Source organism: Pteropus alecto, unplaced genomic scaffold (assembly GCF_000325575.1).
Source record: "Pteropus alecto unplaced genomic scaffold, ASM32557v1 scaffold101, whole genome shotgun sequence".
In the NCBI taxonomy this organism is placed as follows: domain Eukaryota; kingdom Metazoa; phylum Chordata; class Mammalia; order Chiroptera; family Pteropodidae; genus Pteropus; species Pteropus alecto.
This window is the reverse complement of record NW_006432945.1, coordinates 15,038,057-15,064,253: the sequence shown is the minus strand read 5'-3', so window position 1 is coordinate 15,064,253 and position 26,197 is coordinate 15,038,057. Positions and strand designations below refer to the sequence as shown.

The window sequence follows — 26,197 nt, the reverse complement described above, 5'->3', positions numbered from 1 at the left end:
ACACAGACATAAGTCATCATTGAAGTGCTTGATATTTTTTCAATGTGATTTATTTTCTTTGATGGTTCAGTTATATCCTTTATGCCTAAAACTGTGGACGTACCTAAAATGGCTCCCCAAACAAGTCATTGAATGGCCAAGCATCCTGCAAACCAGGTTTTTACAAACTTTTTGCAGCAAAGAGACTAATGTATGTGAACAGATTTGGGGCCTTAAACAATTCCGTGCATCTGGCTGTATCTGCCCACCCCAACCCTGGTCTCTCTGAGGAAGCAGTGAGGCTCTGCAGGGCCAGAGCAGGGCGGTGATGGGCACCTGGGTAGGGCTGAGGCCAGAGCCCACCTCAGGTGGCCCAGGCACAGAGCAGCATAATGGCCTAACGTACCCAGGACGTCCTTCTGCAGCCTCAGACAGAACAGTGGCGTGAAGGCCTATCTCTCCATGTGATTAAGACTCATACAAAATGCTCCAAAGTGAGTTCAAGGAACTGACTTTCACATAACTTGACATGATTAAAATAATAAAAATAATACTGACAAATTATTTTAAGATAACTTGAAAGGGCAATTTTGTGGGGAGCTACTGTGTAAAACCATCAATACCATAACCATGAAATTCTCTTCCATTCTTTTAAGGTTTTTCTGTCCCCCAGTGTCTTGAACAGTATTTCTATACTGATAGACTTGCACAAGTATCCTCACCCCAGCTCCAGGCTCCAAGAATTCTCATCAAACTCTTTCTAGGTGTTTGGGGGTCAACATGAATCCATAACTCCTTATTTTTTCACAATTGTTTTTGGCTTCTTGATCAATAAATGCCATGCCTTCTGGGATTAGATATTGCTTCTCTTAGATATCAACGATTAGATATTGTCAATAGTTCCTCAGGAATCTAGTTCTAAAACCTAGATTTAAAATAATCTAGTTTTGAAAAAATCTAGTTTTAAAAAAGATTATGTAATAATAATAATTATTGTCATTAACACAAATGAAAGACCCCACCGAAGGTGATTCTGTCATCTAAGTGCGGAGGGGGGGACAGTGGCCGGGCTGGTGCAGAGCAGGCAGCCTTCCCTTATCAGCACGGGGTCGGGCACAGCGCGGAGGCCGAAGCAGACCCTTGCCACACCTCTCCCGGCCTAGTAAACGGGGCACCGAGATTAACTGTGGTTCCCGCTCGGCTTTCCTCACTGGCTGCCTTCCTTTTATTCCCGTCTGAAGCCTCTCATTGCTCTGGGCTACACGAAGTCTGGATTGCAACAGCTTTTTAAAGTGATCTTGTAACTTTGGCTAATTTGCCTGCTCTTAGTTATGCCCAAGTAGACACATGACCTGTGGCTATTTGGCTTGTCCGCCTATGGGAAAATCCTTAACGAAGCTAATAAGCTGTATTAAAATAAAATAAACAAATTCACATGGCACCCAGCATCACAGGCACATGTAGTAGAGTTATTATTTATTATCCTGAGATGCCAGTCCCACATGTCCAAACTGCCAGCTGGGCACGTCCACTCAGAAGGCCTCCTGTCACTTCCTGTTTAACCCTTCTGAAACCAAAACCACTATCCTCTCCTCAAAGCCACCCCTCGCTGTTGGAGTTTTAGGGGGCCAATCAATCACACCTGTCCTTCCCCTTCTAGCTAAAATTTGTTGTTGCTGTTTTTAGGAGCACAGGAAACCAACCGATAAGGCATAACACAAATGGATCTAGATCTGGGGCCAGATGTCTTGCCAAGACTTCAGCCCCCAGCATCGCGGCCACAGCTGCGCCACCACGGGGCAGCTCAGCAGCGTCTCAAACAGGAGAGAAACGCGTGTCTCCCGCAGGCGCCGGCTGGCGCAGTTTCTCTTTGGAGCACAGCGGTGGAACCACGCAGCTCTCCTCCTCTTTGGGGGCGGGGACAGGGCTAGGGGAAAAGGGGCCAGTGGCCAGAGGCCCTTCAAGAAGCCAACAGATCACGTTCCCACTAATGAATCACTCCGAACTTTTCTATTTCTATTGAGATTACCTACTTAATTTATGTGACATCCAGTTATTTTAGCATTTGGAATAGTTCGACCATAAATGCTCTATACTGTAAGAATTTCTACCACTTAAATTGTAACCTGCCTTCTCTATGATCTTTTTCATCATAAATAAGACCCCGCAGTTAGAATCCGAACTCCTACTTTGAGCTCGTTCACCGCGCTCGTGAGTACCGCTGACGCGGACCTGGCCCCATGGCCACGGGCAGCTGGGGAAAGGGAGGACTGGCGGTGACCCGGCTGGCTCGGCCCCTGCACTTCCAGTCCACGGGTCTGGCGCTGCTCTTGTATTTCAAAAATTTTTTTTTTCTAAAAATTAAGAGTTTTCTCATTTTAAAATTTTCACTGTGTCAGGAAAAGGAACTATTGAAGATCGAATATCAAATCAAGCCAGGCGAAAGAAACTCATCCCTCTGGTAATGAATTATCAGTATGGGAGAGGTCCAGCTTTGTGAGAGGTCAAGTGCAAAGGACCTCAAGGCAGAGCGAGAATAATCATAATGATAATTTTTATAGTTTTGTCTATTTTACTTGTGTATTTACCTGATGCTGGGCGTTCTGCTCAGCAATGCTCTTCACACATAGAACCTTTTATTTTGGGAGTAAGCTTCGGGTAGATATTGCCGTTGTCTCCATTTTATAAAGATGAGAAAACTGAAATTCAGAGAGGTTGCCTTACCCAGTGTCATATCAGATAATAAATGGCACGGCCTGGATTTCAACAGATGTTCACGGTCTCTACCGTATTCTATTACATTTTACTTAACTTTCATGAGTAAAAGTTTGCTGTCGAGAAAGCAGGCGGTAATTCCACCAAACTTCTGCCTTGCGTCTGGACGATATTGCTTCCAGAGATTTGTGATCAGTTGTTGGCATCTCATTTCCAGAAAATCCTTTTAAAAAAGAGCAAATTCACAGGAGGGCAAGAAGAAACCTCTCACATGAGAAACGTTTGAAAAAAAATTGCAGAAGGGTTGGTATGGGGACTAGACGACCTGGGGACACATAAAATCTGGTCTCAGATGTCTGAAGAGCTTTCGTAGGTAAGGAAATTAAACTTCCCATTTTTAACATCCCAAGACATTCTTATGATGTACGAACGAAAGTCATACATGGAATTAAAACGTGGGCCCATCACGTGGTCATGTTCTCTTCCATGTAGCGCTGAAAAGCCCGTTACGTGTGGGATAAAACTCCTCGTGCTTGTTTTCAATGTTGACTTTTATTTTTTCAAACTATAAAACACATAGCTCAGCTGATTTCATAGCGAAACCATTCAGAAGCTCATATCTGCATGATTGCAGCTGAAATAGACTAAACAAAAAAATGCAGTCAGTACAAATTGCTGTGGGTTATCTATACAGCTACAGCGTGTGGCGAGAACCTGGAAGCTGCAGCCGCAGCGTTTCTGAGACTTCCAGTAAATCAGCTTCGCTCAGTGTTTCAGACCTGTGTCCAACTCTTCGTGGATGTCTAGACACAGCCTGAGATGAAGCTTCAAAAATGGGTAGAGACGAAGCGTCCAAAGCCACCAGAAGCCTTTGACCCTCTTCTAATGTTTCAGATAATTATTTTCCCTCTCAAGAATTTGGCTCTCTTTTGGGGGGAGGGGGGCATTAAGATTTTCCATGCGAAGAGCCCCTGAAAGAAAATACTCTGGAGAAATGTCAGTGAGAATGAGCCAAAGCTGAATTCTTCAGATCTGCTTAGAGAACGTGGAACGTCTGTACCCTTTCTGCTTGGCGCTCCTGCTAGCTGGCCAGTGCTCTCCGTGGCATCGGTCCAGCTCTGCCTTCCCCACCTATGCATCTTAAAGTAACTCATACTGAGCAGTAAACACCTCATACGGGGCCTAAGTGAGAGCTAAAGCTACGGTCGGGAGGTAATTAGATCATTAAACACTGATGAATTTTGATTCCGTCGAGATAATCTATTACACTTTCTGCTCTGTAGCAAAGACTCAAGCTTTAAAATTTTCTAATGATAAACTTTCATAGGTGGAGAATATATTTCTTTTAAATATGTCCCGCTTTTAATTAAAATTACTCGTTCTGCTTTTGTGATTTGTGCCCCTTCAAACTTCTTATCTTAGGTTTTTCTGTAGAAAGTTAAGGATCCAGTCAAAAATGATGAGTTGGTTTTAAAGATAAGCACAGCCCAAGTTCATTCCATAGTTCTTTTATTCACTTATTCATTCATTCATTCATTCAACAAATAATTTCTTTTAGGGAGGCCATGTACCAAAGACTATGGTAGGCCAGAGGGTGCCGTTTATTAGTCATGTCACCTTGGGAAAGTCACCGAATCTCTCTACATTTCACTGCGCTCAGCTGTAAAACAGCTCTATTACCAACTTTGCAGGACTTCTATGAAGATTAAATGAGATGATTTCTCTTTTAACATAGTAAAAAAAATTAGACATGTCTATTTTATTCTTATCCATCCATTGCTATGTCCAAAAAAATCATATACAACAGAAATGGAAAGTCTCAAAAGCCCTGGAAGGTAGCAATGTCATTTTACCTTTCACAAGACTCGTGGAGTGCACTGGATTGAATTCTGAGAGTGGCCATGCATAGTTTACCCTGATTAAGAAAAATGGGATAAACAGGAAAACAACAAAAAGAAACTTCTACGCTTCTTTACTGAACCAACGTAAGAAACGCGGATACGGTGTCAATCAGAAATCCAGATAGCCAGCTCTACTTTGAGTCCAGTTCAGAAAAATGAGTCCCAGTCAGAACTTACAGATGGGGAAGTCCAGGTGTAAAACGCCTGATGATAAGTATTTATTCAAGTTAAACATATAGAGTTTCATCTAAATAATTGCTTAAATGTAACAAAATTGAATACAAAAGTAAAAAAAAAAAAGAAAAAGGACAAAAAGAGACTTTTATAGATGTGTGAAAACAATAGTTCAGAAGTAATATTCTAGGTCAATATTTCTAGATAGATCAGCACTTGTCATGAGAAAAGCGGCAGAAAGTAAAAGCTAAATTCTTCAATACATCAGGAATTATAATTTTATTCCTGACGTATTAAAGAATTCCTGAATTGCATATATACAAAAAGGAATTTAAAAATTATTTGAAAAACTAAAAAATAATCATTTACCTGTAGACCTGAAAACCACTAAACAATATAGAAACAAAAAAAAGATAGTTCATTTCTCACGCTACCTAAAGGAAACAGTAAAGAGAATTTTTTTAAAAGCGTATGTCAAAATGACAGAACTAAAATGTATAGCTATGGCAAGAAATAAACATGATTACAGTTTCCCAGAATCCCCTGGGGATATAATGATGAGCTTAAAAAAGACACAATCTTTGTCCAAATGTTGTTTATGGGCTAGTTGGGAAGACGGCCATTATCAAATGATAAGAAAGAGAGAAAAAAGAAACTCACACTTAATTCTGTAAACACATGTCATTAGTGCTATGAAGGAAAAGTAAATAGGAAACATGTCTGAGAGAGGAGCTGACTTGTAGGGGTGGCAGGGAAGTGGGGTCCGAGGACGCGATGACGGAGCTCAGGTCCCGAGAAGGAGTAGCAGTTAACCGTGCCATGAGGGGAGGAAAGAGCTGCAGGCAGAGAGAGCCGCGTACTCGGAGAGCTGGGGAGGAAGCATGGCACGCTGGAGGGAGAGGGCCAGTGTGGCTGGAGCAGACAGGGCCGCAGGGCAAGGGGAGCGGCACGTGAAAAGAAACTGGAGAGCAAGGTAATGGTGGACCAGGCCGGGCAGGGCTTTGAGGGCCATCGTGTCATCGGGAGTGTGGTCTTGTCCCCAAAGCAGGTAGCTATTAGTGTTTTATGCCAGGGGTGAAAACACTCGATTCACATTTTAAGAACATGACGGGGATTCAGTGAGGAGAGCAAATTTAAAGGGGACATGTGATGCTGGGACACCATCGAGGGGGCTGTTGTAATCGTCCGAGAGAGACGATAATAAGATGGTGGCCGATATTCAGGAAGTCTGCTTTCCGGTGGTAGAATGGGAGAGGAGTATGAGAGAGCGGAAGGTGTGGAGGATGCCCCCCGAGAGTATCCGGATTTCACTGCTGCCGCGTGAAATGAGAACACCAAGTTAGGAATCACCAATTCGGTCATTCATTCAAGGTGCCTTTGAGACCCGCGAGTGGAGAAGTCGACAGGTGCTATGAACCTGGGGCAGGTCTGCACCGGAGATAGACACCTGTGAGCCGACGCGTGTGAGTGTGAACCGAGGTCCTTAGGCACGGACGGGAGACCTCGGGAGAGAATAAGGAGAAAAAGATCGTTAGTCGTGTACACTGCTGGTATCGGTCTACATTAAATCACCTTTTCTGGGAAGGCGACTGGAAATGTGTATCGGTGTCTTAAAAAAATAATCTTCATTTTGATCCTGTAACTCTATTTATTGGAATCTATCCTCAGAAAATAATAGTAGCAAATGTGACGAAGGCTTATAGATAAAAATATTCATTTAAGTGTTATTGATGATTGTGAAAGAAAATTACTTGTCTAATATTAGGAGATTAAGTAAATGACTCTACATTTATATTAGTAAATATTGTCATTAGAACTCGATGCTTATAAAGAGGTGGCATAAGTTGATGACTGTGATATAAAAGCAAGTGGAAAAGGACACAGAATTGATAGAGATACAAACTCAGCTGTGAAAAACACATCAACAGGAGTGTAAAGAGCGCAGGTTATTGGTAAATAGTGAAAAATAGAGGATTGTCACTATTTTTATACTTTTACCTACTTTCCATTTTTTTCCAAATAGGCATGTATTACACCTTATGTATTAATTTATCATTAGAAAATAAATTTAAAATTATAGTATCGTCCCAGTTAAATACTGGTTAAAGTCTGATCCACACTGGTTAATGTTCTTTTCACAATATTGATGAACATTTCTGTTTTGAATCTAGCATAGTATTTTAGGTTTATAAGATGATTGCCATGCATTTTAAAGTTTTACAGGCCATTTAGACTTGTAAAATAGCTTCAGAAAATTGATCTAATTACTAGGCAATAGCAAACCCACTCCCCTGGGGACAGCCCCCTATCAGTTTGCACCCAGCGTATGACATCGAGACCATTTGTATTTCCTTTACTTCTTATTGTTTACAGTACAGGTGACTGAATGCTTTAATGTGAGGGGTTTTTGTTTTTTTTTTTTTAATTATATACACATAGGAATTTGCTAATTATTTTAATTATGATGAATTGCTTTTGTCTTTCTCCAGTGACTGTGAGAAAACTATCTGTCTGGACTGCCATTTGTATCATCATTGTCTGCAGCGATAAAAAATCATTTTGAAATTGGTTCAAAACTAAAAGCACAATTTTTTTTTTTTTTAACTCCAGGAATGTATACAAAGACTATCGCTTCCTCGAGCTGGCATGCGACTCACAGGAGGATGTAGACAGCTGGAAGGCATCTCTGCTGAGAGCTGGAGTTTATCCCGATAAATCTCTAGTGAGTTGGATATATCTCTTACTTTTAAATTATTAACCATTTCTAGGAAAACTGTATTCTATATGCTGCATGCTGGAGAAACCAGTTCTCTTTTGACTTTAGTTTTAACTGATATTTTGCTTATATGTCTTTTATTCCGTTAGATTTCTATTTTAAGAAGTTCGTCAGTATATGTTAAAGACAATGCCCTACTCTGCCATTAAGCACAATATATGTAATCTGAGACCAAGAGAGAGTTTCCTTGTTTTAACTTAAAATTTTATTTTCCCTTATAAGCTGTTTCACAATTTTTGTAGCTTATAATAAGCAGTTTATAACATTCTTCATATAGAAATTGCTTATATAGATCATTAAACATAACTGTTTCATAATCTTAAAAATGTACTTATTTTGATAAAAATCTAGCTCCCTTCATTAGGTCTGTAGTACCTGTATCTAAAACTAGATCTGTGTTCAAACTCTGGTTAATGTCATCGCGCGTGTGAAAGAACAAAAAAATACTAGGCTGCCATCCCCACTTACCTTCATTAACACACTTCAAGTGTCTTTGAGACACTTCCCTCATCCAGTTAATAAACAGACTTTCCCTTTGTGTTCTTGGGAAACGTAACACTACACAGACGGGGCTGGGTTTGAACTTCAGACGTCTGACCCAGCCTCTGCACACATACCGTTGCACAGACTGCAGGCTGAGGGGCCCCCACTGCGTACTCGCTGCTCCCCACAAGCCATCGCACTGTCCAGGTTACCCCAGGAACCAAAGTCCCGAGACCGAGCCTTGGGGACTTAGGCCAGCGGGACCTCGTGGCGCTTCCTGGGCTCTAGATCAGTTTCTAGGGCTGGCCATGCACGAGTCTGGTTGTTTCTAGGCCCCAAATAGAGACACAGTCTTCTCAAGAGAAAGTCTGAGATGTGGGCTCAACACGGGACAATTGAAGGCTCTCTGGGGACACGTCAGACCGACCATGTCCGTGAGGTTACGCTGGAATTGAACAGACTTCCAGGGTAAAGGACTGAGGACTTGAGCCAAAATGTTCCCCTCATCGCTGTTGTTTTAGCTCACACACAGACCTCGTAACCCCTCCCCCTCCCCTGCATCTGCTTAGCACCGAAAACAACACCCCCACACACACCAGACACCCTCCAAACAGGGTGACGCCTGACCCTGTCCCCATGACGCCCGGGCACAGAGGCATCTGCGTATGGTTTTCATGCTTGTCCAGTTTTTGTCAGTTTTGCACATGCATATGTGCACAGGTATCTATCACTCTAAAGACCACACGTGAGAAATCATTTTAAAAATTCCTGCTTTCGTTAATTCCACTCATTACTTATCACTCTTCCCTCTCCATTGGTGGTAGCGTGTTTAATTTCACATACATTCTGTATTAAAAACGGGTATATACCTACTATTTTATTCATTCCACAAGAAGCTGTTGAGCACGTGTTTTTTGCCAGGCACCTTCCTAGGCACCAGTGATCCAGGCGTGGGTGATGACATCCCGCCACCCAGGATCAAACATTTAACAAGAGAACTAGTAACCGTATAATTATATTGTGTGGTTTAAAAGGGTGATAAGTTCTATAAAAAAATAAAGTAAGTTAAAGGGACAGACGGTGAGAGTGAGGGCAGGCGAGCAAGGGCCTGACGTTTGTGGGCTGCTGAAGGGTGGGGATAAAGAATGTGACAGTCTGGGGAGGCGTATTGGTGGCAGAGGACTAGCAAGTGCAAAGCCAGCTCCCTCCACAGAAGCGCAGCGAGAAGGTGTGTCTGGAACAGAAGGAGGGAGGACAGAAGTGGCTCCTAGTTTCCAAGAGGGCGGTTGGGGCAGGTCACGCAGGCGCTTGAGGAAGTGGCAGGCATTCGTTTGAGTTTTATTCTGAATGAGACAGGAAGCCAGGAGAGCACTGTGAGCCCACTGAGTTAACATAAGATGTACCTGTTTAAAGATCGCGATCTGTGGGTGTTATGAGAAGCAGTAGAGAATGTGGGTTCAAGCACAGGCTTTAGTGGCAAACTACCTAGACTGAAATTCTGGACACTCACTACAAGCTGTGACATCTCGAGCCGGATGGCTAGCCTTTTTAGGTTTCAAGGTTCCCATTTCTAACATGGAGGTCACAAAAGTCCCCCAAAGCATGGTTGGCAGGACTAAACGAGACAATGCAGGAAAAGCACAGAACAGGGTGGGCACAAGTACGTGCTCTATTTCTGTTTATAATAATGATGATAGTGATGATAATTATCATTTTCATCACTGACTACTTTCTTTAACAAGTAGAAAAGACAGCTAAAACACTGTGGATATTAGAGCCCAATGAGACTGTAAAATATTTATGCTGTTTCTATCTTCCAAATATGCTTAGTTACATAAAATCATATGTGTGTGTGCGTGTGTATCTTCCTGACGTACAACTGTAAGGTTTGTGAAAATGTTTCCTTAAGTCACGGTTTTGGCAAGTTAAATGTGCTAGGCAAGTTTGCCATGTAAAGAATTGTGCAATACACCTCTCGTGAGGCAAGAGCTGTCTTGGAAAAGCAGAATTACCTGTCCCTCAGGGAACTCTTTCTATAAATCTGGATTTTCATGTATCCACAGTGCTACACAAGGAAGAGGCACAATGAAATTGTTGCTATTTTATAACAAGATGCTCAATTTTAAGCGAATCTACAGTTGTCCTACACAATCTGTTTTGATTCTTCTCACATTATTTTTATTTGTTTAGAAACACACATTTGGTACAGTCAGTTGGGAGATAGAGACAAAGGCGTTTTTTACTACATGCCAAAGACATGACAGGAAATTAAACTTGGCAGCGTGCCATGAACGTTGCTTTTCTCAGTTTTCATCATAAACAATATTTGCATTTCTTATGCACCGTGTAGTTCCGCAGGTTTTATTACACGATTGCTTGGCTTCCAGATGTCTAAATGGCAGCTAACTACTGAAAGCAATTGAAGTAGAATGTGTATCCAAACTTCACATTTTGTGAGCAGTTAGATTTGAGGGAAAGGATCCTTTAAGTTCAGTTATTTTTAATTTAGAAAGATTGGATGAAGAAGTCAGATTTACCTAATAACAGATGCCTGTCCCTGAGGAAAATTTTAGGATTCTGGTGTGTCATTTCGTTTTCGTATCAATAAACCATCGCGTCAAGAGCAAATCTCTCAATCTCTACCCTAATAATGAAGCATTTATGTGTCATAGGTGGACATGCGTCTAGACTCAAAAAGTTTTGCCTTCTGCACATGACACCTCTATTTTGGCTAGAAAAAAAAAATTTACATTGATTAATTTTTGAAGTTTCATAAGCTCGGTTTCATTTAGATAACTAGCCATCATCCAGATTCGAACGAAACGCTGTTTTGGGCACCTGTTTCCGGCTGCGGCAGCATACTATTTTGTGACATGCTTTTCTCCCCAGCGTGCTTCCTCTCCCGCATCCGCGCGATGGATGCGTTCGCGTCCTCACACCGTGACGTTCTGCTCGCCCGTTTCCTCGGTCTCAGGTCGTTTCTCTCGGAGTCTTCTACAGTTTTTTCCCCGTTCTTCCTTCTCATCCACCCTTTTCCCCCACTTTCTTCCTTCCCTTCATTCATCACTGTTACGGTGGACTCTAGAGACTCAAGGATAAAAAAGATGCAATTCTTGCTTTATGGCATTTCCACATCTAGTGGCGGCGAGAGACGCAAATACACAACGGCTCTACGATGTGCTAGAACCACCGTGGCTATCGGAAAAAATGCGATAGCACAAGCGCATTCCCACGCGCGTTCCCACGCGCGTTCCCACGCACGTTCCCACGCACATTCCCACGCACGTTCCCACGCACATTCCCACGCGCATTCCCACGCGCACTGTCCGAGTACCTTGTTTTCACGGGTGCGTCTTCTGATTACCTTCGGTCTCTTCATCTTTCTGGACCCAAAGCACAAGGTAGACTTCTCATCCGAGCGGTGCAGCGTGTGGCCCTCCGGAGGAAGCGAGGAGCACGGATTCGCTTTCCCACGATGCCGCTGCGGTACCGCGAACTCGCCCGTGGCCCCTCTGAGCTGCCCGTGTGATATCCTTCCAGTCACCGGACCTTTTTCCAGCAGGCCACAATATTTTTAGAATATATTTAAATCCGAATTTGGATTCAGCAGAATTTTGTTTCTGTTTCCTTCGGTGACTAAGTCGGAATGATAACCAGTATAAAAGTCTATATTGTTAAATAAGCGTATAAGATTTTACACAGTTTGAAAGTAAAAGATGTTTCTAATAGAATTAACTTTTAAAAATATATTAGACAGATAAAACGTGTGTGTGTATCAGTAGTTATAGGCTACTATCAATGCACTTTTACCAGATTATTTTACTAACACGTACATAAACTTTTCCTATAAGTTTAAATACAAATTAATATGCAGTTGATTAAATATCTAAAGAACATGGTATAACAAATGACTGATTTTTCTGGCACCGTCTTGTTGGCTTTCAACATGACTTAAATTATGCATAAACATTAAGGAATTCCGAATTCTTTGGAACGTTTCGTGTGCAGTGAGATGAGGTAGACTCTGAGTCACACCCACTCACGTTTCAATCTCGACCCTTCCATTCGGTAGTTGTGTGGCTCAGACAACTTAACTCTCCAGTCGTTTATTCTTTTTTAAACTCAAAACGACACCTTCCTCGAGTGATTTGATAAGATGAAATGAAGACCGTTGCTATCGCATCTAGCTCAGTGCCTGCAACCGAGTGAATGTGTTCGATGCCACGTGGCCTCTATTATTATTGTTGCTGAAAATCATCACTGTGTCCATAAAGCTTAATCCCCAGTTTCGTAGTTCCCTTTGCTGTGGAAACTCTCCTTGGGATTTGGCATGAGAAGGAGAAGTCCCCCCGCGCTGGCCGAGGAAGCCCAATCGCTTAGGCGGGGTCTTGGGCTCATGCTGCCCAGTGGCCAGGCGGGTGTCAGTGGCTCCATCAGCCAGTCAGGAGGGAGGGTTCTCAAGCCTGCCCTCAGGTGCCATCCTGCTCGCTCTCTGAAAGAAGCAGCCGAAGATCCATGCGTGCCCTGGAAAGAAATTTGGCGCAAGTTCAGTCTTACATACTTGTTAAGTCACATACCTCAGGACATTTTATGAGGTTTCTATTAGCTATCTAAATAGATGGTTCCTCCCTTAGTGTATGGTTTCTTAAATCATAAAAATTGGCAGTAGAACGTAGAACACGCTGGAATTTGACTAGACCGCCGAATTCAGGATTCCCTCAGTCATAATTAATGTTTTGGGGGCTGCCTTGGAGGTTGAAACCATCCTGTAATGAAGTCTTTTGGGGACTTCAGAAATTCCTTTTGGGTCACCTCTGAAACCGAACTCTCCTCTGTGGCAAATGGCAATTAGGGGAGAGGGTCTCTATCGTTCTAGGGGAGGATGAGGGGTGGCCAGGGTAGGCCACAGACCTCCGTACGGTGTTGGCCACCCACGTGCGTTTATTCAGTCGTCCAGCAATACGAGGCTGACGACGCTCACGCTTAGCGCTGCTGAACGTCACTTCATCCTTGGCTCGTTCAGCAGTGCTTCCCACGGAGCTTAGAGCAGCTACCTGACCAGTTCCAAAGAGTCTCTGATTCTTCAATAGACCTGAACCTCGACGGCCCCCGCATAGGGCAGTGAAGGGAATGATAAAGCATCTGCCAGCCCCCGTTCATCATGGCTGTGCCTCTCTCAGAGCAGACAGTGGGGAAGTGACTGAAGGAAACAGGAAACAGCAAAGCCACGCCACGTCCTCCACTGTACGCTTCTCCTGTCTGAGGATTAAGGGCCCCTACTCCGTGACATCACTGCTGCCACTACAAACAGAACCATCTGCCATCGAGCAAGAAGGCCCGTCACTCCCTAACTTGCAGAAATACTTGGTTGAACTCCTGAAACTTATTTGCTACATCAAAAGCTGCACGGCTGTGGAATGCAATAAATTCCATCTGTCTGAGGTATTTTCAGTGATATTGCACTTCTTCGGAGAACCAGGATCCTATTATTCTCTAAAATAGTATTTTACTCCTGATAAAATTCCCTGTGGGCATCTTTCTTGCTTTATTGAACAGTTGACACATATTTTACAAACGACTCTGCTCTGCAGACAATTTCTGTCTGAGCTGTTTCCCTCTCCCCAGCCTCTCTTCACCCTGAGTGCCAGATCCCCGGCCCAGCCTGCCACTCCGCCCTGTGCTCAGCATCCTCCGCAGACACACACGCTGCCCTCTCTCCAGCTCCGAGTCCTCCGGGCCCCCTCGTGAGAGAGCCCAGACCTGTTCCCTGCCCAGACCCCAGCACGCCTCCCCCGCGGGGCCTGACCTGGCGAGGACTCAGGCGGCCCCAGGAGTAATGAATCACCGTTTTATTTTTTCAAGCCATATGTGAGTTAAATTGTTCGGTATAAATCATACTCTCGCAGCTCCAGCTTGAAACAGGACAGCCATTTGCCCGCCGCCCGTCGCTGGCTGCTCGCTGCGTCTCTGTCCAGAGTGTCCCACTTAGAAATGACTGCATTTTTTGTGACTAACCTTTCCAGACCCATTTTCTTCAACGTGGCCCAGTGTTTATTTTGGCCACATCCCCACTATCCAGTTTTCGCCTCCCATGCCAGCCCAAGACAAAACTCATAATTTACAAAACGGAGGAACGGGGTAGATGGAGGGCGGATTGCTGTTAGCTGGTCTCCCCAGAACCACCCACTCCTTTCCTGCGCGCTCTCTCCCCTTCCCCCCCGCCCCCCACCACTTCTCTGAAACCGAGGATGCAGTGTTTGTTTAAAAACGCATTGGCTGATGAAATTTTCCACTGCCTGGCGCGTAGAGGAACGGGCAAGTCGACGTACTGCCCACTTCGCCGTCCACGCTCACAGCTCACTTACCACCAGTTCAAGCCCCGGCTTTTTGGGGCCAGGCCCCCGCACTCCGGGTCCCGAGTGAAAAGGGAGGGGGAAATCTCTGTCATCGTTTTCTGCTGTTATAAACGTGTGATTTCATCTCATCTCAGTAGATTCTGTGACTTGTCCAAGAGCTCAGGGTGCCGTATGTGTATGATTGGGATGTCAGTGAAGAGTTACCTTATTTATTTTGATGTTGCTCTATCTAGCATGAAAAATACCTCATAATTTTAAAATGAATTTATGGTTAACATATTTCTCTCTCTCTTTTTTTTCCTTGCGGCTACATGCACAGGGGAACAACAAAGTAAGTTCTTTGTTTTACTGCGGCTCCCGTTTCTCTCCAGCCCCTGCTCCCCTCCTGCGTGTGTCTTGGCAAGAGTGTTTCTGTGCACGCTGGGGTGACTTGTCATCTGTGGCAGTGCACAAATGACACAGGGTGTGCAAATGTCGGGGGAAACACGCCTTCAGACTACCTAATGGCTGTTCTGTTTCGACCTTGTGGAAGGGAAATATTATTTCTTCAGAGCTGGTTACTGGGCGGTTCAGAGACGTCGAGATTGATGATAAGGGAAGAGATGGACACTGAGAGCAACGATTATGAAGATTTAATAACGAGGTCTCTTTGGCAGAAAGGCTACAGCCGTCTGATGAAACTCAGCGCAGCTGAAGGTTTTGACCAAAAGTCAAAGCTCTCATGTTAATGTGCAGTTATAAAAACCCCAAACCGGAGCCTTAAATCGCAGGATGGCTGGCTTTGTCGGTGAAATTGAGTTAGATCAGCGTTCCGCCTTTGAAGGTGCCTTAAAATGGATGGAGGAGGGTGGGGTCAACATTTGACTTGGCTTCTGCGCCCTTGATGTATTCCAGCTGGACGCGAGCAGGAGGGTGTGGGGGATGGAGAGGAGACGGAAATGTGTACGATAGATTTTTGAAACCAGGCAACGTACACAAATGGTGGAAATTATGTTCACCTCGTCGTGATTGATAAAGGAGCGATTTAGTAGTCCATGGGGTTGCCAGCCTGCTTTAATTTTAATTCACGTTTTCCAAAAGATTAGAACTACTTCTCACTTGTGTTTCTTATATAATAGGGACAGAACCGGGGGAGACGGTCTTAAGTTGAGCAGGGTGATTGTTTTTTTTATTTTCTCTACGGAGAATTAATAGTGCTTCATCCTACCAGGTGGCCCACTTAAAATGGACCTCATCGAATACAATAAGAATGGAAAGGAATCTGTTATAGAAGGGTCTGCCTGCATATTTAAACCAGCTGGAATTCATCAAAATTGCTATTCATAAGCCATACGTATAGAATGTAAAACAAATGTGGGAAATCTTGCAGTTTAATTGGACGGAATGTGCTATTATGGAATAAGTTGACGTAGATGGCTGGTATTGAAAATGTGTCACTTTATAAATTTATATTTTGATATAACTGCTTATGACCCAAGTAATAATATTTAATAAGGTTAAAAATAAGACAAGTACGAGACAGGCATTCGTAAAGGAGCAAAGGGGTGAACTCAGCCCACTAAGAGTTCACTTTTTTAAAACAGCAGGTAACTCATGAAATTAATTCAAGGTTTCTTACACGAAGTAAAAGATAATATTTCTACTACTACCACTATTGGAAAACGACATGCGGATAAAATATAAAAACGGACGTTTTGGTTCTTATGCCATATCACGTATTTCAGTTTTCGAATACGAGGGACGTCTGGTCCCGTCACTTACGTTGCACTGAGTCTGTGTCTCCACCGCCATGTGCTTCATCTCGTGTTTGTTCGTCAAGTACCCTGAGCTAATTGAGAGAGCACTAGTAGCAAGCCCGTGCATGAGGCAGATCAGGGAGCAGGCTGCTGACATTTTGAGGAGGTGCTAACCCTTCAGCCACCCGAGAAGCATTCATGATTTTCCTCTTTCGCTGGTGACTCACTGATGACTTAGAGGCATTTGTAAAATTCCCAAAGGAAAACACTGCTCCACAGCAGGAGTCGTCCATTTGTTGTGTCTTGATCGAGTTCTTCTGAGTAATAAAATGTTCAATTTAATAGTTTAACTGATTTTTAAATTAATTATAATACAGTGGGCAATAAAACTTGACATTTCTAAACTTCCGCTTTGTTGAGGGTGCCTGCAGGATGATGCAGAAGCCCCGCCTGGGCCTCCAGTCCCCACCAGACCACCACCTGCGTCGTGAACGGGTCCCCTGCGGGATCGGTAGGGTGTCAGCTGGCGTGCCAAAGACGCGAGCGCTTAAGATTTTGATTTTTAATTAAAGAGTGGCTATTTTGGAGGTGCTGGTATTTACGGCCCTTAATTTCTAGTTGTTTGTTATGAATAAGTGATAGTCTTCAAAAGAGATATCATGTTAATACTTTTAAAATATAATTGTTATACAGACATGGACTCTGGCGTGAGCGGGCCTCCTCGAATCACAAACATCAGCACGTCTGAGTGCTGTTTTTCTTTGGCCTGGAATTTCAGTATAGATGGAAAACACTGGAATGCAAGCTGTGCAGTCTCCAGAGTCATAGATCTGGAGTCTTCGAAAGCAGAATATGAGAGTCTTTTTCCCTCTCATGCTGGAATGCTTGTTCTGAGTTGTCCCCAAGATAGCATACCTGACTTGTTGCCTGCCACATGCATGAGCCAGCTGTAATAGCTAATCAGTTATTTGGTGAATGGCATTTTATTAGTTATAACAGTAACAAGATATAAGAGAATGAAGCCTGCTCAATTAATGTTTCTTTAGATGAGGAGGATGAATGCGTTAATCTTCCCACATACATTGAGTGTAGTGTGCACGCATGCACACACACACACACACACATGTATTCTGAGGTGTATGGAATGATCCTACTGTTTGTTTTCTCAGGGGCAGTAGAGTTGATCTGCTCTCTCTGCCCTAAGACCACACTCAGAGTCTGGGAGCCAGTCCTCCCAGCTCCAGCAAACAGACTCCACAGCAGACACGCGTCTAGGGCTGCATTATGAGTGTGTGATGGAGCGAAGCACCAAGGTTCACATTCCTCTTGCAACGGTGACGTGTATTTTGTTATTTCTCCTCCGAAAGCAAACTTTTCTTTTGTGAGAGGATCACAGTTGCTCGGGAGAAGTTTTGCTTGCAGGCCCATTACTTATTTTCCCCTATGAAAACGTGTTTCTGTTTGCACAGCGACAACTGAGTTGCTTAGGGGCGAGTCTGTCTCCTCCTTGGAGGCGTTCCCCTGGACCGGGGATTCCATGCCACCGTTTGCATGAGGAGGACCAGAATCTAGGCCTTCCCGAATCAGATTTGGGGAAGTGGACAAATGTCTACTGTAACAGGGAGTTGGTTTTTTTTTAATTGTTTGAGCACAAATGAAAATCAGAATGTCATTTTCAGAACCGAGGCCTTCAGGCAAAAAGTAACCTCCGTGTTTTGTCATTTCCTTCTTTAATGCGATGCCCTCTCTTGGTAGACATTTTTAAGAATTCAATAGACTTCTACTTTTCTTTATTAAAAAGTTTGAGTTGTAAATATCTTTGATAATTAAGTTAGGCAAATTAAAGGTAGAGGAAATTTTTAAATACAAGGAATAAAATGCTATAACAAAGCTCTCAAGTTTTTTAATGATGTTAGTACAGAAACACAAATGAAAACGAAAAGGAATCCTAGGTTCGGAAACGAATGCTTCAAAAAATTCTAAGTTATGGGTTAAAACTATATTTAATCTCTTCCCTTACAAAGTTTTTCTTACCTTTGAAAGAGACATTTACTGTCACTTTACCTGGCTTTGATCTTTTCAAACTAAAGGTCCTTATATTTCCCCTAGCGGAAGTATGAGGTCGACTGCCTTGACTGGAGAGGAGTATTTGAAAAGAAGAAATAGAACCCAAACGTGCTAAAACAGAATTTAAAAATAACTGAGTCTTTATTAAGTTACAGTTAGGTTAAATGCAATAAATACATACATATTGGAGGGCTTTGACATGTGAGGAAAAAAAGAGGGAAGGAAAATCCGATTTAAACACCTGTTTTTACAACAGTTAAAAAGTACTTTGTCTAGCGATTTCCCAACGCATTCGGCAAGACAAGTGGACATTGTCAGCCTCCGTCAGTGGGAAAAGTAGTTATTGCCTGGAGCGCTGATTCTGGTGATCCATTGGGTTCCAGCAGTCGTTTGCAAAGATAGAGTGTGCCAAATCAAACGTCACCAAAATGTATTACACCGAAGAGCACAGATGTTAAATCCATGTTAATTTGTCTTGCCTCTGATGCCAGACTCTCAACTCCTAAATTCCTGTCCGTGGTCATACGTGAGAGAATAGAGACGGACACGGGAAACCCATCGTCAGACCTGGAATGCCTCGTTGATGTGCATCATGATCTCGGCAGATGAAAGAGGCAGACAGTACAGTGTCATTGTGTTCATTTCCTCTCTAGTATTTTAAAATGCACAAGAGAAAGTCAACATTCTAAGCAGTTTAGGTCCAGGCAGCTCAATTAGGGTTATTTATTTTCTTTGAATAATGTATATATGCTTTCCCTGATTTTCTTAGAGAAGTTTAGTAAATGTGTTTCCTTGGGATTGAAGGCGAGTCCATCTGGTTCACTTAATTTATATATAACCCAATAAGAATATCATTAAAGTTAAGAAGGGATAAAAACTCACTGGCCTCAAAGTGTTATTTTAGTTCCATATGCGTATAAAAATGAACTCTCTGGCTCAGTCATGGCAATGCCAATAAACCTTTGGTTCTTTTTTTTGGCAATCCAGTCTTAAAAGAGCATTGCTAATGCCCAGTTTCTGGACCCCTGGCTGTAATCAGTTGGAGGAAAAGACAGTTCGATTGGAAGCAGAAAACTCTGAGAAGCGAGTTGGAATCTATATTATGTTCCCAAAGTTATTAGTCTTGGCACATAGACGCTCTCGAAAGGCGAGAATCGCTCTGCGGCTCAGAAGGCTCGCAGTGGGTGACAGAGAGGGACCTCTGGGGCGCTCGGGGCTTGTTTCTATTTTATTTCCTCTATTGTGTCCAAAAAGGAGTGACTTCATTCTAGAATGAAGTAATGAGAAGTAATGACACTAATTATGTCTTACATCACAGCTTTCTGGACATATTTTCTCTTGCAGTATTTTAGACATCTTTTTGTATGCAAAGGAGACTGAGAAAGAACAGTGTGTGCGCACATGCGCGCGCACACACACACACACACACACACACACGCTCCTGTAGGTGTTTGAGCATACACAAAGGTGTAGGAAATAGGTTGGAAGAAAAGTTAGGGGTCGTTTTTAACTTCTTTAGACATCGATGTATGAACTTAGTTATTTCTGTACTCGTGTATTATTTTTATAAACTTAGAAATCTACTAAGGTAAGGAAAAAATTTTTAAGAAAAATTTTTGTACAAAAAATGTGTGTTGGTAGTGGGGGAGTGGAGGAGGGAGCAGTAACTTTTAAGTAGACTGAACAAGTGAGTATGAGACACTTTGTAGGAAGCTAGAAAGCGAGGTGAATTATGCCTGATTCCAGTTGAAATGATAATTACTGCATTAGAAGCCATATACTTGTCTATTAAAAATTAAGCTGTCCGAATGGATGGCACCTTAGACAAGTATCCTAGAAAAGAACTCAAAATAAGTCACGCACATGGGACTCTTAAGTATTTAAGACACTACTTAAGACACTACAAGGAGAACTAGCATATTTTAACTTACAACTATTCTTTTTCTAAAGCATTTTCATTTTGTTTGCCTCAACTGTACGCATATTATTTTAGTCCAGAGTTAGGAATGCATTTCTTTTAATTATTGGGATAAGCAGAATGTAGTAGGAAAAAAAAAAGTTCTAAAAAAGAAAACAAAGTAGCATTTAAATAAGGATTCAGAAAATATATTTTGTGGCCTGCCAACAACTCAGCCCTAAAATAGAAAAGGCTAGTGTTATTTAGGGATATCTAATTGGATCACAAACGGGATATTAAAGACCCATTACATAATGACAACACACATTCTTCCACATAAATTATTATTGACCAAGTTTTAATTGAAGAAAAATTTTGATTGGGACATTTTTATTTTTCTCTTTGAAGTAACTAGCCACTAGTCTCATAAATTTTCTCATTTTATGTCACATGGCTTCAAAGAGAATAACTGGTAACACTTCAAGGAATTAGGGCAAAAAAATAAAAAAGAACAATTGGATGCAAAGAGCAAAATGGAACTTTAAAAAAGGATCAGCTTATTGAAATTCTTCTATCACTATACAATTATTCCCTCCAGTAAGAAACTGAAAAAAAAAAAAAGTACTGTTTCCACTTAGGTCATTGGTTCTCAACTCCCTGCGGACATTTGTCACTGCCTGGAGATATTTCTGATTGCCAGTGGTATTGTTGGAACCTAGTGGGTAGAAGCCAGTATCCTATTATTTACAGCATAGTCTCCACGATAAAGAATTATCCGGTCACAGGTGTCAATGTCAAGGTCGATGAACCCTGACCTAGCTTGACATAAGTACGCAAACGTATGAAGGTTTCAACCGATGACCATCAGCTGGGCCCAATTCGCTTAGGATCGGCTGAGGAACTAGAATCTGTTCGGACTGCAAACTCTGTCTAACGCCGTCCACGCTTTCCATTATGCTTTAGCAGTATCTGCTGCTCATGAAAAATATTCCCTGCCCATCGATCTGATAGTTTGCCTCGGAAATTATGACAGCAACTGAAAAGATTTTCAAACTTGGGCTTGTGTACTTGGATGAGGGGTACAAGGTCGGGGACTGTGGGTGTTACAAAGAACTTTTTTGTAGCCATATGTCTTTCATTAAATAAGAAAAATCCAATTTTTATAAATTTGGGTAATTTTTAGTGCTTCCACTGAAAGCCTATTTCAAAATTGGAATGCTATGAAAACAAAAAAGAGTCAATATATTTCTATATTTAAGCATTAGAACAAGAAATAAAAATAGACTTAGTAAGGTACAGTTGAAAATCTGAGTCTTTATCAAGAAAAACTTTTCTAATGTTCCAACCTAAACATCTCATTCTTCCCATTCCACGTGGCCCAACTGTTCGACTCACAGATTGTCTAAAAGAAAATTTTCTTGACTAAAGTATGGAATGTATCGTCTGCCAATCAGGATTTTTTTTTTAAATTCGCTTTAAGATGGCCAAGACATGCAGACCCAAAGATAAAACCACCCACGTCAATTCACCCAGCCCATTTAGAGGTAGAGAGTTTTTTTTTTTTCTTTTAACACATCAAACCATAAACTTTGATACTTTTATTTTCTTCAAATGTGAAAAAATTGCTGAAGTCAGTGTAAAAGCCAAGTCTTATGAAGGCTATTAACATTTAACATTTCCAGCTCCTGTGACTTGCTGAGAGGATTAGAATGAAGATGAATTATAGAAGTACAAGAGTGTGAAATGTCTAGTTTAGTTCGCAGAACACAGATATCACATCGGAGTGTGGAATATCTGAATTGCAGCTCGGATAGTAAAATGGCGTGGTGACCGTGGTCCCAGAAGGAGTCTTTGAACCAAGACGGGAGAGGCCGACGGCTCCCCAGACAGGAGCGTTTAGTGCTGGGCGGCAGGCGTTCAGCGTGGATTTGGCAGAACGGCATTTTGTGAATCGGTAACTTGTGTCTGTTTATTGATTTATTATTTGTTGATTGTCCGCCTCCTTAACTGTCCTTCGGGCTTCGCGAAGACCGGATCCCCCCTACGGTTTGGTAGCTTATCCCATCCCTAGTACCTGGGACATAATAGGCAATGAGTACGCGGTTCTGGAACGAGTCAGTGGAAGAAACAAGTCAGAAACTGTGAACTTGGGTATAGCGTTTCGAAGGGAGAAGCAGGTGACAGTGCAAAGGACGGAAATCGGAAAAGCAGGAGTAGAGAGGGGAAAGGTCGTGACAGGGTCACCAAGGGTCTAGTCGCTAACCTGGTCGCCTGATCTACCCGCCCGAAGTCACTGTGACCAATTCCCCAGTGGACGCTGAAACTGTTACGTCGCCAGACCGTTCACACGCCTCGCCCTTCGGGGCCGGGCACAATGAAATGGCAGCGGAAGGAACTGTGGGGCTTTCTCCCAGTACGTGGAACTTAAACCTGATTGAAATTGACTCCCGGCTCTTCCAACATGTGCGATGCCACGGGGAAAAGAACTCGGCATATCTTAATTTTTTTCACACTCGATCATGACGTGACCGTAGAAGGGCAGTCCCTTGATCGCTTCGTGTCCTCGCCCTTCCTCCGCACGCCCCGGCCAGGGGCGGCCGCTCTTTTTGGCAGCGCCATCTCTCCGGCATGTGTTTAGGGTTTGGCTTTATTGGTTGCTTCCATGCTCTTAGATTTTCATTCTTTTCTCCTGGCCTTTTCTCCCCTATGTGTATATATATTACACACGCACACACACACACACACACACACACACACATTTTCCTTTTTTCTAGCTGGCCTCCCATTCGAAAGCTGTTTATTTCTCTTTTCCCTTTGCCATTAAGTAAATATCTTTAAATTAGCTCTTTTAATCTTCACGACAATTCCGCAAGAGGGCGGTTCTCACACTAAGGACGTTTGGCAACGTCTGGAGACAGTTTTGACTGACAGCTGGGTGGAGGGAGCTACTGGCATCTAGTGAGTAGAGGCCAAGGATGCTGCTAAACATCCTGCAAGGCCCAGGACAGCCCCCACAACAAAGAATCACCTGTGTAAACTCCCGTTGAGTATCCCTGCTATAAATGTCATTTTCTGCATTCTAGAGATAAAGAACACGAGGCTCAGTGAGGTTAGCTAACTACCCAAAGATCACGCGTGTAACACGTGAATGAACCAGGATTTGATTTAATCCCAGCTTTGAATCTAGAGTTTATGTACTTTCTAATATATGTACTCACTTTCAATCTAATTTTTGTTACATCTAAATTTAGAGTAATCATCTTTGTGCCTAATTCTTCATGTACATTTCTGCTTATTTTCTTAGGCTAGATTTGTAGAAGTGGAATTGGTATCAAAGGGAATGAATAATGACATAGTGTTTGATTCATATCGCCACATTACTTTCCTTAAAGCTAGAACAAATCACATTTCTGACATCTCACCTCATCATAACCCACAATGAGTATTACAGTCTTTTACCTTCTTATTTAATCCTCGCCAATTTGGTCGTTTGCCTTTCCCTTAAAAAAATAAATCCCTGCTGCTCAGATAGTCTCCTCTACCCAGAAACCTACCGACCCTTCCGCTTAAAGGGACAAAGAAGCACAGAGGTGTAATGCTCCAGTCTGAGCTCAGATCCAGGCTCTGCCATGTACTAGCTGGGTGACGTGGCGCGAGTGACTCTGAGCCCCTCTTCATGTTTTCAGAGCAGCTTCATGTTCTGCCTCACCAAGACCGAATGAGCTGATGATGCTTGCGATGCACGTAGAACAGTGCCGGGGACGAAGCAGGTTCTCAGAAGGCGTGGGCCGTCTCAGTGCCATCCGGTTTTGTGCTCACGTGGTCTTTTAAGTTCTGTTAAGGTGCCACAGTTCTGGACCCAGGGATGGTTCTGACGCCTAGTGTCCTGCTCATGCATTCTCCACACACCTGAGCCTACTGCGTGCCAAGGTCTTTGCTCTTTGTTATCACTTCGAAAGGCATCACCCTGTGGCTGAGCCGTGGCTTGGCTTTTAAATTCAGAATGTGGTCACAGCTGGCGCCTTTGCCACAGGGTGTTCTCATGTGCCCTAGGACTCGACCATTTCCATCTAGGTTCTACAGATCATCTTCCTCAGTAGTTCTGTGCTTTTATGTATTTTCTTACATAAAAGTTCTATATAGCAGCAATTTCCAAAGTATGCTTAGTCTATTTAAAGAAAAAGGAGATTGGATGATCAAAAATGTTTGGGATATACCGTATTCTTTATCTTCCTTCTGGCGAGACACAGAGTACGTTAGCATTTTTTTTTTTAATCGAGCGTACTGGGATAGAGACATGTAGGTGTGTTCGACACCGCATTCTTGAACTTACTTTATCAAATAACACCTCCCAATTTTAAACAATGCCTATCAGCATCTTGTAGCATCAGTGTTCAATGGGGAAGACTCTCACACAGCAAGCAGAAGGACTAGGAACAGCCTCCAGCTCAGGGTCTCTCGTGTGCGCCCTCTGACCTGCGGAGGACATACCCGAGTTGCTTGTTAGAAATGCAAACCCCTGGGCCACTCCCAAGTCTTCTGAATTTCTGAGGGCGGCTTCTGTGAACACGCATTTTAAGTAAGCCGCCAGGGTAATTTTGATAACATCTCAATTTTGGAATTGCCACTCTAGAGTTTAATGACAGCCATAACATAAGGTCCAAAAATGATGAAAATCTCCCATCTGTCACCTTCGAAGAAGATTTTACAGCCATAGCCTTTGATTTTACTGTGGGGTCGATCAATGTGATGTTAAGAATCACGCCCCAGATCAGGTTTACCAGAAATCCAGCCATCTAATCACGTCCTCCCGGGTCCCCGTGAGCTGTGAGCAATCGCAAGTCATTTTGCCAGTAGGTGGGAGCCTGCGAATGGTTCCTGTTCGCAGCTCCAACACTGATGTGGGGAGTCGTTTCGCTTTCTCATTGAGAACGATGTTGGCAGCCCCCAGGCTGGAAGGAAGATCTAGAGAGAGTTAATACATTTCTTCATGGCACAGGATCAGAGCAGCCACAGGCCACCGGGTGTGCCTCAAAAGCTCAAACCAGCTCACTCTTCCGTGTATATTTGTTTGTTCAGGGAAGTCATCACCATATCTCTTTGTACTTTTGTGCTAAGGAACTCTGAGAACTTCCAGGGAGTTTTCCAGATGAGCCTAAGTGTATAACCGGTACTTCCTTCGCTTTGGTTATAAATCCGGAGAGAAAGTGGGTCTGGACTTGACACATATAAATAGTAGAAAGTTTGTTTGTACAGGTTTATAGTTTCAGTTTTCTTTCTCTTTCTTTCTTTATACCTTTTTGCTTTTTAGAGCTATTCTTCTAAATAATATTAACTTGTCGAGAGGCATGTTCACATTTTCCCTCTTTGGTGATTTAATTCCATACTTCGTACCTTGCCAGGTTTCACCCTCGTGCTCACTGACACTTGTTTTTCTAAATAGAAAAATGTAGTTTGATCGCTTTTAAAGGAGAATGGATGACAACCTCTGCTTGCGAAATATTTTGGTGTGTGAACTGGTTGCTCGTCGATGTGTGTGACACTATTCCATTCCCGGGTAATTATGGAGTCTACCTTTGACTCATTTCCTTCCCGACTTCTCATGATATTGAAAGTTTACATTTGCTATCCCTGAGGGACAGGGTGATGCTGTTCTTGAACATTTCTACCCAAACTGTGCTATTGATTCCCATCTATTTTCCACTGGTCTGTTTCTAAAGTGGTTGCATTGGCTTCTATTGCCTTATAAACCTCAGCTCTGCCGATCACTCTTGCGCTTGCCATGTTATTGGCACCAGGCAGTCGTCTGCTGAGAAATCAGTGGCATCCTGGCCTGGCACGTTATCTGCTCCATCCAACAGGTCCTACCACGCTATGCTTAGAGGTCAAAGCCCCCATGGGTGTGACAGACACTTGGTGCTCAGCCGTATTTGAGGGCAACGGCCTCTCGAACCGCCCTTCCCACCCCGACTTCAGGAGCTAGTGCACTTGCCTGGCTTTCCCGGCCATCTCCCCTGACAGGTGGCAGCAGCCTGAGAGCCAGCCTTCTGTCATGCTTCACTCCTGCGTGTCCTGTGTTGGAGTTCGATGTCATATCGTGTCTCTCATTTCAC

The 26,197-nt window shown here is 43.0% G+C and overlaps 1 protein-coding gene across 2 annotated transcripts in view; it reads left to right on the top strand.

Moving 5' to 3' along the window:
• The window catches only part of DNM3 (dynamin 3), a 234,643-nt gene that overhangs the window by 171,113 nt on the left and 37,333 nt on the right, over positions 1–26,197 (top strand). For both annotated transcript variants that reach the window (XM_025043872.1, XM_025043873.1), the window contains one exon: positions 7,380–7,491. In XM_025043872.1, the coding sequence (XP_024899640.1) occupies positions 7,380–7,491 (112 nt within the window). The remainder of the gene's footprint in view (positions 1–7,379; positions 7,492–26,197) is intronic.